The 12852-nt window shown below is 36.6% G+C and overlaps 1 protein-coding gene across 2 annotated transcripts in view; it reads right to left on the reverse strand.

Annotated features, from left to right (window-relative positions):
• Positions 1–12852, reverse strand: part of LACE1 (lactation elevated 1) — a 157689-nt gene that overhangs the window by 92335 nt on the left and 52502 nt on the right. For both annotated transcript variants that reach the window (XM_005883782.2, XM_014531357.1), the window contains exon 6: positions 7255–7354. In XM_005883782.2, the coding sequence (XP_005883844.1) occupies positions 7255–7354 (100 nt within the window). The remainder of the gene's footprint in view (positions 1–7254; positions 7355–12852) is intronic.

Consider the following 12852-nt stretch of genomic DNA (forward strand, 5'->3'; position numbering starts at 1 on the left):
TGGGAGATGCGGGAAGAGACTGGACAAAAATCGTGCACCTATGGATGAGGACAGTGGGTGGGGAGTGAGGGCGGAGGGTGGGGCGGGAACTGGGAGGAGGGGAGTTATGGGGGGAAAAAAGATGAACAAATGTAATAATCTGAACAATAAAGATTTAATTAAAAAAAATACAAAACAGAAATTTTCTCTTACTTCTCTTTCCTATTTATTGTTCCCGTATTAGGGTTGGTGGTTTGTTTTTATAACCTTGAGAAAGGAGTGGTATGACTAATCTTGGTGAATCCCTGTAGTCAAAACATGTGGTTTTTTTCTTGGTTCCCCTCACTATCACCTAGTTATTCCTATAATCTTTGCCTTTACTGTAATTCAATGTTAAAAACTAATAGTTGGCATCCTTAGCTTGTTCACACTTGTAGTAGAAATATCACAGTGTCTCTACTAAGCATCATTCTGACTTTTGAACTGATATACATATATTTGGTATCATATTAAAAAACTATCATCTATTTATATTTTGTGTGATTCTATCAAGAAAGGTGTTGCTTGGCTGGCGTGGCTCAGTGGTTTAGCATAGACCTATGAACCAGGAGGTCACGGTTTGATTCCTAGTCAGGGCATATGCCTAGGCTGTGGGCTTAATCCCCAGTGTGGGGTGTGCAGAAGGCTGCCGATCAGTGATTCTCTCTCATCACTGATGTTTCTATATCTCTCTTCCTCTCTGAAATCAATTTTAAAAATATGTATTTTTTAAAAAGGTGTTGAATTATGCCAAATGCTCTTTCAGCTTTTATGGTGAACACCACTGATTTTTTTTTCTCCCTAGAAGTATTAATATGATAAATTATACAGGTTGGGGCAAAACTCGGTATGCAATTATTCATATGGAAAATAATACAATAATTAATAATTAATATTACAAGAATAAACTCTGTTTCATGTACTCAAAACTATAAACCTTTTACCCCACTCTGTAGTGTGTGTGTGTGTGTGTGTGTGTGTGTGTGTGCATAATTGTTAGCCAACTTTCTAGTGATATCCAGTCTTTCATTCACTATGGATATGCTGGCTTAAGGAAGGATCACATAGCATTGTTGCCTGATAGAATCTAAGTAATATAGGATTATTCTTGAACATTCTAATATTAGAATGTTAGAGACAGGATCATTGGTCAGCTGCCTCCTGCATGCCCCACACTGAGGTTTGAGCCAACAACCTGGGCTAGTGCCCTGACCAGGAATCAAACCCTGGTTCATAGGTCGATGCTCAACTACTAAGCCATGCCAACCGGGCTATTACTAATTTTTAACTGCGTTAGGAACATGGTGTGCCTGGCACTTTGTGCTATACATAAGCAGACTGCCTGTTTCCTCCTCTGCTTTAATACTCACCCTCCAAGATATCTTGTTTTTTGTTTGTTTTTAATTAAATAGGAGATACAGAGAAACAACACCCCCCGCCCTCACTTGAGAAATGGATACCATTTCCTTTGATGTCCCTGCTGTGCCCCTCCCTGGCAGAGAAAACACTGTTGTCTTCATCATTCCCTGGCTTTGCTTTGTTATGTTATTACATGTTTGTATTGGTTTTACATGTTTTTGAGTTTTATATAAGTGGAATTACCCCATGTTTATTCTTCTGTGACTTGCTTTTTCACTCAGTATTATGTTTCTGAGATTTGTCCAAATGAATGTGTACAGCTATATAGAGTGATCATTTGAATATACCACAATTTATTTTTCTATTTTGTCCCACTATATCAACCCCCTGTGTTTGATTCCCTGAGATCTATTCTTGGTCCTTGCTCTTCCATATACTAGTAGAGTTTAGAATCAGCTTGTCAACTTCCACCAGTTATAAACCTCTGAGATTTGACTGGAACCCACTGAATCTATATATCAGTTTGAGGAAAATCAACATCTACATGAAATTGAATTTTCCAGTTCATGAACATGGTGTGTCTCTCCATTTCATGTTTTCAATACAATTATTTGCCTTTTTTCTCATTAAAAAAATCCAGCCTATAACCAGATGTTATCCATTTTACCTCTGAAATATCTTTCAAATCTCTCCCCTCCATATCCATTGACATCACCTTATAGCAGGGTTTCTCAACCTTGGGACTACTTACATTTTTGGCTAGATAATTCTTTGTTGTGGGAGGAAGCCCCATACATTATAGGATTTTTGGCAGAATTCCTGGCCACCACCTACTGGATGCCAGTAACAGCACCCACCGCCTGCCTCGCCTACTTGTGACAACTAAAAATGTCTCAAACATTGTCAAATATGCCCTGGTGGGCAAAAGAGCCCCCCAGTTGAGAATCACTGCCTTATGCCACGCTATCACCATTTCCTGCCCAGTGTATGCAATAGCCACCTAATGTCTCCCTGAATCTACCAATCACTGCACCCCATCCCGTAACCCATCTCTACACTATAACCAGAGTGATATTTCCAACTCCAATCTCATCAGTCCCTGCTTAAAGCACTTCAATGGCTTCTCATTTCTCTTAGAATAAAATTCAAAGTGCTTATGAGTACTTTCTGTGGTCTAGCTCCCACTATGCCAGCTGCATCCTGTACCTCACTGCATCCCCCTCCTCCTTCCTCCCACTCCAGCCACACCAGCTACATTTCAGTTTCTCCAGTGAGTCATGCTCTCTCCCGCCACTGGGCTTTGCTTCAACCCTCTGCCAGGAAGGCTCTTCCTCTGCCTCTTGTAACATTCTGAGAATAAGTAAATGTTATTTAAAAATAATAACAACGTATCTGGGCCGCTACATTAAAATCTGTGACCTAAAAACAAAAAGTTAATTGCATTTTGATGGCTGGAAAAGGGGACACTCTCTATCTGGGACAGGGAAAACAAAGATCAGTGATGACCAAAAAGGAGGAAAGATAAAGAACAATGTGTTAATAGAGTCACAAACCCAGGTTAAGCCCCTGTTCTTCCACTCACTATCCATGTGATTTGTTTTTATTTATATACAGTAAAGTTAACATTTTGGGGGTATACAATTGCATTGGTTTTAACACATGAAACCACCACCACAACTGGATGTAAAACAGTTCCATCACCCCCGAAAATTCTCCTATGTTGCCCCTTTGAAGTCAAACACCTCCCTACTCCAGCTTGACAATCACTGATCCAGTCTTTATCTGACAGTTTTGCCTTTTCCTACCTCCACACTTAATCTGAGTCTCATTTCTTCACTCATAAAATTATTTCTATATATTATTTATATAGATATGCCATCTTATTTATATTATATATTATTTAAAATTATATTCATATATAAATATGTATTTATTTATATATAAAGATATGCCATCTTTATATTAAAATATTCAGATATTTATGATGATCATTTGGCTGCTGTGGCTAAAAAAACTGATGTATAACAAGTGTTTCTTCTATGGTTTATATTTATAAACTAGAGGCCCAGTGCACAGATTTGTGCACATTGAAAAGAAATTAATTAGAAAGTGGCCAGCGGAGTAGAACTGAGCAGGATGGGCTGGACACACCCTGGAGCCAACCTCCCCCAGTCCCTTCCCGGCCAGCAGCACCTGGGGTGGCGCCAGGGCTCGGAGGGCGCCTGCAGAATGAGCGGAGTCCCTCTGGCAGGTGGGGTCCCTCAGGCTGGCCTGTGGGATTCGGGCTGAAGCCAGCAGTCTGACATCCCCCAAGGGGTCCCGGAGTGTGAGAAGGCAGTCTGCAAAGTTGCTGTCGCTCAGCAGCTCCTGTGTTGAGCATCTGCCCCCAAGTGATCATTGCATGTCATGGCCGGTCACTTAGGCTTTTATATATATCGATGACTTTCTTTAAGTTTGTGGCTAATGACCAATTTTTGCAATTCTGCATCTTGAAATTTCAGTCGTCTCCACAAGGGTGCCTCCCCCTTGGATTTCTGCACACTGCCTTGGTGCGCCTGTAACTCTGTTCCTACAAAGCTCTGCACTCCAGGGTGCTCCACAACCTCTCCTTGTGGTTGTCCTTCCTCAGTTTACCACAGTACAAAAGCCTGAGAGCCAAGTGCAATTTTGTTCTCATTAGTCTTTGATGGGGGTGGGGGGTTAGGGGGGCAGCAAGCTTGTTCTGGTACCTTGTTATTTATTAACATAGCTTCTCTCTGAATATCTAAAGGCAATTCTGATGACACTGTTAGGTAAACAATTTAGCTAGAATAGAGTCAACCCTGGCTCCCACCTAGATAGGTGATCTAATATTAAAAGCTCACTGACTTGGCTCATAGGGTTCCTACAACAATAAATCACAAGAATTCTACACATAATCTTATATGGATTTTTAAATATATATTTTTTTAATTTCAGAAAGGAAGGGAGAGGAAGAGAATCATTGATCAGCTGCCTCCTACATGAGGGATTGAGCCTGCAACCTAGGCATGTGCCATGACCGGGAATCAAACCGTAACCTCCTGGTTTGATGCTCAACCACTGAGCCATGCAAGCCAGGCCTTATATGGATTTTAACAAATGATCTGACAAAATCATTCATAATTCTCTTGTAGTATAACAGATTAGTTATAACTATAATTGTGTGAATAACTGACTCCAAAAGTATTAATTAGTTTATTTCTTTATATCACCCTAAAATTAATTGATATCTATCTCCCTAAAAGGCCTCTAGTGGTATACTACAGGGGTCTTAATTTGGTTCTATCTTATTTACAGATTTTAATTAATGGCTAAAGATATAGAAGTGTGATTACCAAGTTTATAATATTTAGTTAGTAGGAATAACTAAATATAATTTGGTAAAATCATATTTCAAAAGCTATCAACGTAAATTCAATTCAATGGAACAATGCAGATAAACTAATAAGATGAAATGTAATAGGAAGGAAAATCAACTCTACAAAGGGGAGAGACCTAGTTTGACAGCAGTTCACAAAGTAAGATATGGCATCAATGTGACATGCTTATTTAAAACAAAACAACAAACTATTACATTGCTCTTTTCAGATTCACTAATAAACTCCATATTACCAATTCCCATAGTCAATTCTCCACCTCATTTTCACCTCCTAGCTCCTAGCAGCATTTTAACAAACGTGATCAGCCCTCCTTTCTGTACCACTTTCCCTTTCCTGGCTTGACACTCCCTTGGTTCTCCCACCTCACTGGCTGCTGTTTCCAGCTTCCTTTAGTACTGATGAATCCACATTTATGTTTCCAGTCCAAACATTTCCATTGAAATCCAAACACATATGCATCTGCCTCACCATCATAGAAGCCCTCACTTTCACCTCCCTACCCAAATCTGCTTCTCCTGTAGTCTTCACTATCTCAGTGAATAGCAATTTTATCCTTCCAGTTGCTCAGGCCAAAGCCTTGAGTCATTAATCCTAACCTCCCTCTTTTATTTTTTTCCATACCCTACATTCATTCCATCAGTAAATACTTTTGGCTCTGCCTACAAAATACATCCAGAATCTGGCCACTCTCACCACTTGCCCTGCTCCATCATCCCCCTCAGGATTGTGGCAATCATCTCCTAAGTAGTCTCTTTACTTCCAACCTTGAAACGTCATCCCCACAATCTATTCTCAGTACTGTAGCCAGAGAGATCCTTTTAAAGCATGCATTCATTCAAAACTCATTCTAAGGCTATTTGCTGAAATCCATCGATAGCCTGCTTAAGTGCTTAAAATACATCTGTGAACAGAAGAAATAAGTCACTGCCCTCACAAAAGCTTTTGTGTCCTGAAAAGGGACAGACAATAAACAATAAATATAATAAGTAAATTATACTCTGGGTCCATAAGTGCTACAGGAAAAAAGTAGAGCAGACAAGGAGAAGTAGTACCAGAAAAAAGGGGAGGGTTGTAGATTTAAATAAGGGGATAAGTCTAGGCTTATTGGCAAAGTGACTTTTCAGCAAAGACCTGAAGGAGGTAAGGACCTGGCCTTGCAGATATCTGGAAGAAAACCATTCCAGGCAGAAAGCTGTTAACGTTAAGAATCCTATATAATAAAAGCCTAATATGCATTTGTCCCTTCAACTGGGAGTTTGACCAGGGGGCGGGGCTGGCCAGGCAACCACCCTTGATCTCTCCCTACAGCTGGCCCCGCCCCAGCCGGCAGCAGTGGCAGACAGCTGGGAGAAGGGAAGAGAGGCCCCAGCCGGCAGCCATTAGGGACCTTACCCGTGCACTAATTTCATGCACTGGGCCTCTAGTGTATAAAATAATTTTGGCTCACATGACTTGGCACTCTTTTTCCTTTAAATTAGCCAATCACACAAGAGTGTGAGCCTCACCAATCAAGAGTGAGGGACAGATGACGTGTGTCAGGCATAAAAGCCCAAGCAGACCACCTGCTCACTGTGTGTGCTGCCAGACCCTGTGCGTGTACACCCTCCTGCAGAAGTAAAGATATTTGCCTTGCTTAAAAAATAAAATAAAATAAAAAGATTGTATAAAATATTATTTGGGGTTCCTTAGATCTTCAACTGACCACATGGTGACCCAAATAAAACAAGATTTTAAACTTGTTTTTATTTAAATATTGCTTGTATTTTACTTCTTAAATAATTTCCTAGTAAACCACAGTGCTTTTAGAGAAATGATATATGAAGTATTAGAAACTACTTATGCAAGTGAACTTCAATTTTTTTTTCTAAAATTTAATTAGGAATTTTGCCTTCGGTTTTATTGAGTTTCTTTTATGATCCATAAAAAGCAGTTAAAAAGGACTGCATTTTTTTACATGCACATAGGGCATAACTAATTCTTAGAAAAACAGCAAGTGCATCAAACACAACAGATCACCTGGAGTTAGCATGCAAGGAATATAAACATTTTTCAAATACAAATACTGAGCCCTAGCCAGTTTGGCTCAGTGGATAGAGCTTCAGCCTGCAGACCAAAGGGTTCCAGGTTCGAGTCCAGTCAAGGGCATGTACCTTGGTTGCAGGCTCCTCGCCGGCCCCGGGCCCTTGTTGGGGCACGTGCAGGAGGCAACCAATCAATGTGTTTCTCTCACATCCATATTTCTGTTTTTCCCTCTCTCTGCCACTCTCTCTAAAAATCAATGGAAAAATATCCTTAAGGGAGGATTAAAAAAATACAAATACTCACTGGTTTTTCAGATTAAGTCAATTATGAAACTAATGATAAGCAAAGTCATCAGATTTATTCACATAGACAAATAAGTACAAAATTAAGGATTTTTAAAAGCTTGTTAGTTTCCATCTAATTGGATGAGATTAGCACAATGTTTTGTTTTTACCTTCTGGTGGCCTGTTGGATGTTGCCACAACGACGACCCCATTTTTGAACAGATTTTCAAAAAGCTGTTTCAGAATCATGGCATCAGCAATGTCAGTGACCTATGGACAACAGCACATTTGTTTTATTTTAATTTCACTTCTGCTCTAACAAATTTGCTAAAGACTTTTTTTTAAGGATGAAAGTGAATTCCAAGAGAAAAATTCTAATTATCATCATGAAGAAAAGAGTAGATAATTAAAAGCATGAAAAACTGTATAGTAGTCTTTTAACTTTTCTATTTTGCAAGCCTATCATTTCTACACAAATTGTCAAATGGTTCTTTATTAACTTCTTTTATAGAACTACAGGTGGAAAGCATAGATAATTGTACTAAACATTTATGAAGTCTAATTAATTAGAACTAACATGACCAACTCCCTTTTCCTACTTCCATCACAGCCCTCTTCTCCAAAAAATAAAAATAAAAAAGAGAGAGACATACACAAGCTGTTTGAGATTTCTAGTACCTTTGTGGCAAGGTCCCTCAAAAGGTGCCTTTAAATGGTCATGGAACTTCAGAAATAAGGACAAGTAGCCAGTGAGACATAATCAGCTGCTGTTGAAAATAGAATGATATGACATAGATACTATTGTGCAATTGTTGCACAAAACAATTCAACAGATGGCCCATCACAAAAATAAGCAATTTCATTGTTCTTTTTAAGTGCCTTCTATTACTGTCCATGAATAATCAAAAGGCACTGCAGTCACTTCCAGCACAGCCAGCCTCTGCTAACCTTCATAAACACAAATATTCCTTCTACAAAAAATTTTTTTTAAATAACAACTTATAAGAATGGTTAATACAGTATTTTTTAAAAAAAACTTCTGACAAAACAAAAAGTGCAGAATGCATATAAAATTATTTAATCTAAGTACAGAGATACATATAACTAATGATCTTTTTTAAAATTATTTTTTAATCCACAATTAACAAATAAGCTTAATAATGACTTTTTTAATGCTTTTAAAAATCATAGAAATACAGAAATTAAGGAGGAAAGGAAGTTGACTTAAAAAATAAATGTATAGGGAAGGCTGATATTAATGATCATACCTTCCCTTTTGAATATAACATGGGTTTTAGATACTCTTGATGTAGCAATGTTATGATCTTTCTTTAAAAACACACTTTAGATAATCTCACTAAAACATGTTTCATGTTCATAAAATATATCACACAATATATATCAATATGTATATGTTATTTTTAAATCATGTTAGAGCACATAGAAACTAATGGAATTCTTTCAAATTAAATCAAAATACTGAAAGTAAACAACTGACTGGTTCTAACACAACTAACAACAACCTGGCCTGGACAGGTCCCAATCACTTTCTCTTTACAGCTGGTATCTTACTCAAAAGTTTAATTCTTTCCTTCCCACCTGAACAAAACAAAACAAGGCCAGGATATGGGGATGCACAGATCTTTCTTTTCTGTCTCAAACTGTAACTTTAAAATATTAACCAAAAACCTACTGATGGTTCTTATATTAAAAAGACTTCAGGAACTTACAAAGTGGTGATTAAAATGAAAAGGAAAGTGGTACTGATACCATATTAATTAATTTGGAGCTTAGGATCACTGTCAAATTTTGCTTCCGCAAAAACACTCACAGAGAAGGCCCTTTTCAAAGGCTTAAATACCAGTGGCATTTCTGATGAGAGGACAGAACAAGCTAGCAAATTTTAGAAGCAACTGCACGTTTAAATTGGATTCCCAATACACTGACTTTTAAAAAGAATACCAATGAAAAGTTACCCAATTTTAGAGAATAAAAAATCATCATCTGCCTATCTCACTGGTGTTTTTGAAAACATTTAAAATAGCTTTTGTGCCCTAAGATTCAGAAATATGAAGGGACATTTAGCTTATAACACTGTGCAAAGGTTTCAATGGGAGGCTGGAAAAAGCAAACAATAAAGATTTGTGGTTGATTTATCATATGTTGTTTCTGTATTTCAGTGTTTTTGCTGTATCGGAGTAAATTTACTTGGAGAAGCTGTGGCTAATTAAGAAAGCAGGAGTCACTTGGTGCAGCCGGGTGCCAATGTATACTCTTTTGATCTTGTCCCCTTTCTTGTTCAGCTTTGCTGGGGAACAGTAATTTTACAGTATAAGTGAACAGAAGACAACTGGCCACACATTCTTGAAGAGCAGGTTTTTTCAGCACCCAGCATTTCATTACTACCAGGAACAAAAGGGAAGGCTACAGATTACCAATAAGGGTAGTCTGCTAACACAGAGAGTGGAGACATTTCATTGGCATTAAAGAGAAAAGATTTTTTATGACCTAGAGTTGCTTTCCATTATGACTCACTTAAGTAAAAAAGGGAAAAAAAAATCTAGCGGTTAATTTACATGTGTAAGTGCTTGAGTCTCAGTCAATCCTCTGATTGGTACAGTGCCATGCAATGACTGACAAACATAAGCATGCATTATCAGTAATTAGTATTAGCACAAAAATAAGCACCTATTTTTTATTAACAGTTTTTAATAGCTTTCCTGTTTTATAAAAACGGTCAAAACTATTTTTAAAATGATATTGATAGCTATAGAGGAGAATTTTGCATGATATTCTGCTCATTGGAAATCTTTTTTTAAAAATAACAAACATATTAGTAAAACATCTATCCAGTGTCCCTAAAGACAGGAAGAAATAACATGTTTAAAAATCACTTTCCTTTCGTATTTTGATTATCTTCAGAATCATTTTTCAGAAACAGTTTAATAAGAAATATAAATATTCAATGAAGGCATAAAGAAGTCCCTAAAGAAAATCTTAAAGAAAACCTATTCTTTTATTTTAGCAACTAAAACACATAAAAACAATCTATCTAGACAAATTCTCAAACAAAATAAAAATAGTGTATCTGATACCACAGGTAAAGATGACCAAACTAATGAGGAATATATTCTGCAGATACAATCTGAATGCTATCATAGCAGTCTTTAAAATGCCTTAAATTCAAGAGCATAAAAAAGAAAGAATATATTCTTGTTTTTAAGCAGCAATAATTCATTCAGCTTCCCACTAAAATAAATATTACATTAAATAACACCAACTAAAAGTTGATAAAAACTAGATAAAAATCAAGACTACTAAAAGGATTCAATTTTAAAAGTGAAGTGGTGTTTGTAGATATACTGTCATTAAGGTTAAAGTACCTAAAAAAATCTTTTCTAGTAAATCAGTAACGCATTGTATTAGGCTTAATAGGCTTAAGGATAATTTTTAGGTTCTAACTTTAAAAATATCTACTAAAAACCCACCCAGCTCTAGATCTATACATTTTAAAACATAATAGAAGATATCATATACCAAGAAAAACATATAATATAGCTGTTATGACCAGTGACTAAGAATACTGATGATGAATTCAAACTGAGTTTCCAGCTCTTCAACCTTGGACAAGTTACTTAATCTCTCTGATCCATAATTTCCTCATCAATGCAATGCAAAATTGTTATGATACATATAGTAAATTCTCAATAAATGGTAACCAGGACTATTACCTATGCATGGTATTTATGCTAGTACAATTCCTTATTATTTATGTATAGCTATATAGAATTTTAGCTGTAAATGTAATAATAGAGCACAATAACATAGGCACAAGTACTAAGTACATAGTAGCTAATATTACAGAATATATATAATAAAATGTAAACATTCTAATAAATAAATGGGCATTGCCTCAAACAGATAGTCATAAAAGATGGCTTTTAATTAGTAAGTAAACAAACATGGAAAAAATTCAACCATTACTACTTAAAGTAATATGCATTAAAACAATGAGATACTTGTTAAATTAGACAAAGTGTTAAGATAATTCAAAACATTGACAGGAAAAAAAATGTGGATTGTTACTATATATAAAGGAAGAGGGACTTAGTTGGGGGACTACTTCAATATACCAATCATTTCTCTGATTGTTTAAAATTTACATTTTTAAGTTAACGATTTGTAGATGCTACCTATGAAATTCTAATGTGTTACATTCCTCATCTATATGATGAAGATAGTAACAATAACTACTTTACAGAATTAAATGAGGTAAAGATATAAAAATACTTTGTGAGCCAAAAATCATTCAACAAAGGTTGGATATTAATATACTTAAAAATTTTTTAACTTCAGTACCTTAATCAAAAATTTAACTGTGCCAATTCAATTTTATTTAGCGGTAATTTAAGGAGACTCGTAATGATAAATCATGTGAGATGGCCTTCAGTGACTCTTCACTGACCTCTGTTGCTGAAGGCAGCATAACTGTTAACTCGATGCTACTTTGCCAACTACATGATGCCCTTCTCTTCCTGAAATAGTACATTGGTGTACTTAGTATACCTCTTCAGAGTAGCAAGGGAACATCTCCTTTCCATAAGCCTTTCTTTTGAAGACCTCTGTACAAAGGGTAGATGCCAGGCTGTCTTAAAATGACTAAAGGGAGAAAGAAATGAAGATTCCTCTTCCCCAGATGGTTCAGTGCAACACCACGCATAGCTAAAATTCCTCTTACTCCTCTATCATAAATCAAGATTGCTGTTAGCTATGTGGATTGAGTTGCCTCATTTGGGATAAAGGCATCCTGGCTACAACATATTTCCACTAACCCAAGTTTTTACTGAAAGAAAGTTTAAAATTTAACTAGGGCAATTTCCTCACTTCATCACAAATATGAAAGGAGTTGTGTGAATTACCTAGCATCTACCTAAGAGTAGGCACACGTAAATGTTAGCTTCCTATCCTTGCAAAGGTCAATGGGCCTTTATTCTAGGTAATCAGACACAGGAGTTTCTGCACTCAGCTCCAGAAATATTTTTCAAAAGCTTTGGTGTGAAGCTCTATTTTAAGTTTATATTCAGTACTTGTGGATTTTCCTGTTTTAATTCCAATGATGAGTTGTTCTTATGATAAGCATTATAGAAAAATCAACTACAGTATTATGCTTCGGAACTACTAAAGAAAGAAGTCTACTAAAGAGAAAGTAATTCTTAGTCTAAAGTATCGATTATTACTACTACTCCGACTACTACTACTACACTGGGATGGCATAGGATACATAATAAGCATAAGACTTGGTGTTTGCCTTTATCCCATATTTGCTTTCATCTATAATAATAAAAGCGTAATGTGCTAATTAGACCAGATGTCCTTCCGGACATCCTTCTGGACAACCTTCTGGACGAAGCCAGAGCTGCAAGGGAAGCCCGGGTCCCGGGTGCTGGAGGGAAGCCCATGTCCTAGGTGCCAGAGGGAAGCCAGTGCTGGCAGCCAGGGGAAGGAAGGCTTACTCTTGCATGAATTTTGTGCATCGGGCCTCTAGTAAGAAATAAAGATCAGGAAATAACTCACTACCAATTTAGAGTCACAATTTCAAAGAATCCTAAAACTAGAAGAAATTTTAAAAGTTTAACTAAGACAATTCTCTCCCTTCATCGTATGTAAGTTATGAGATATGTGAATTAAATAAAAACATTTTTTAAAAAACCTCAAACACCTTTAAAGACATTATGTTGTAATCATTACACTATCTCCATCATGGTGTG

The sequence above is a fragment of the Myotis brandtii genome, unplaced genomic scaffold (assembly GCF_000412655.1).
Source record: "Myotis brandtii unplaced genomic scaffold, ASM41265v1 scaffold8, whole genome shotgun sequence".
Taxonomy (NCBI): domain Eukaryota; kingdom Metazoa; phylum Chordata; class Mammalia; order Chiroptera; family Vespertilionidae; genus Myotis; species Myotis brandtii.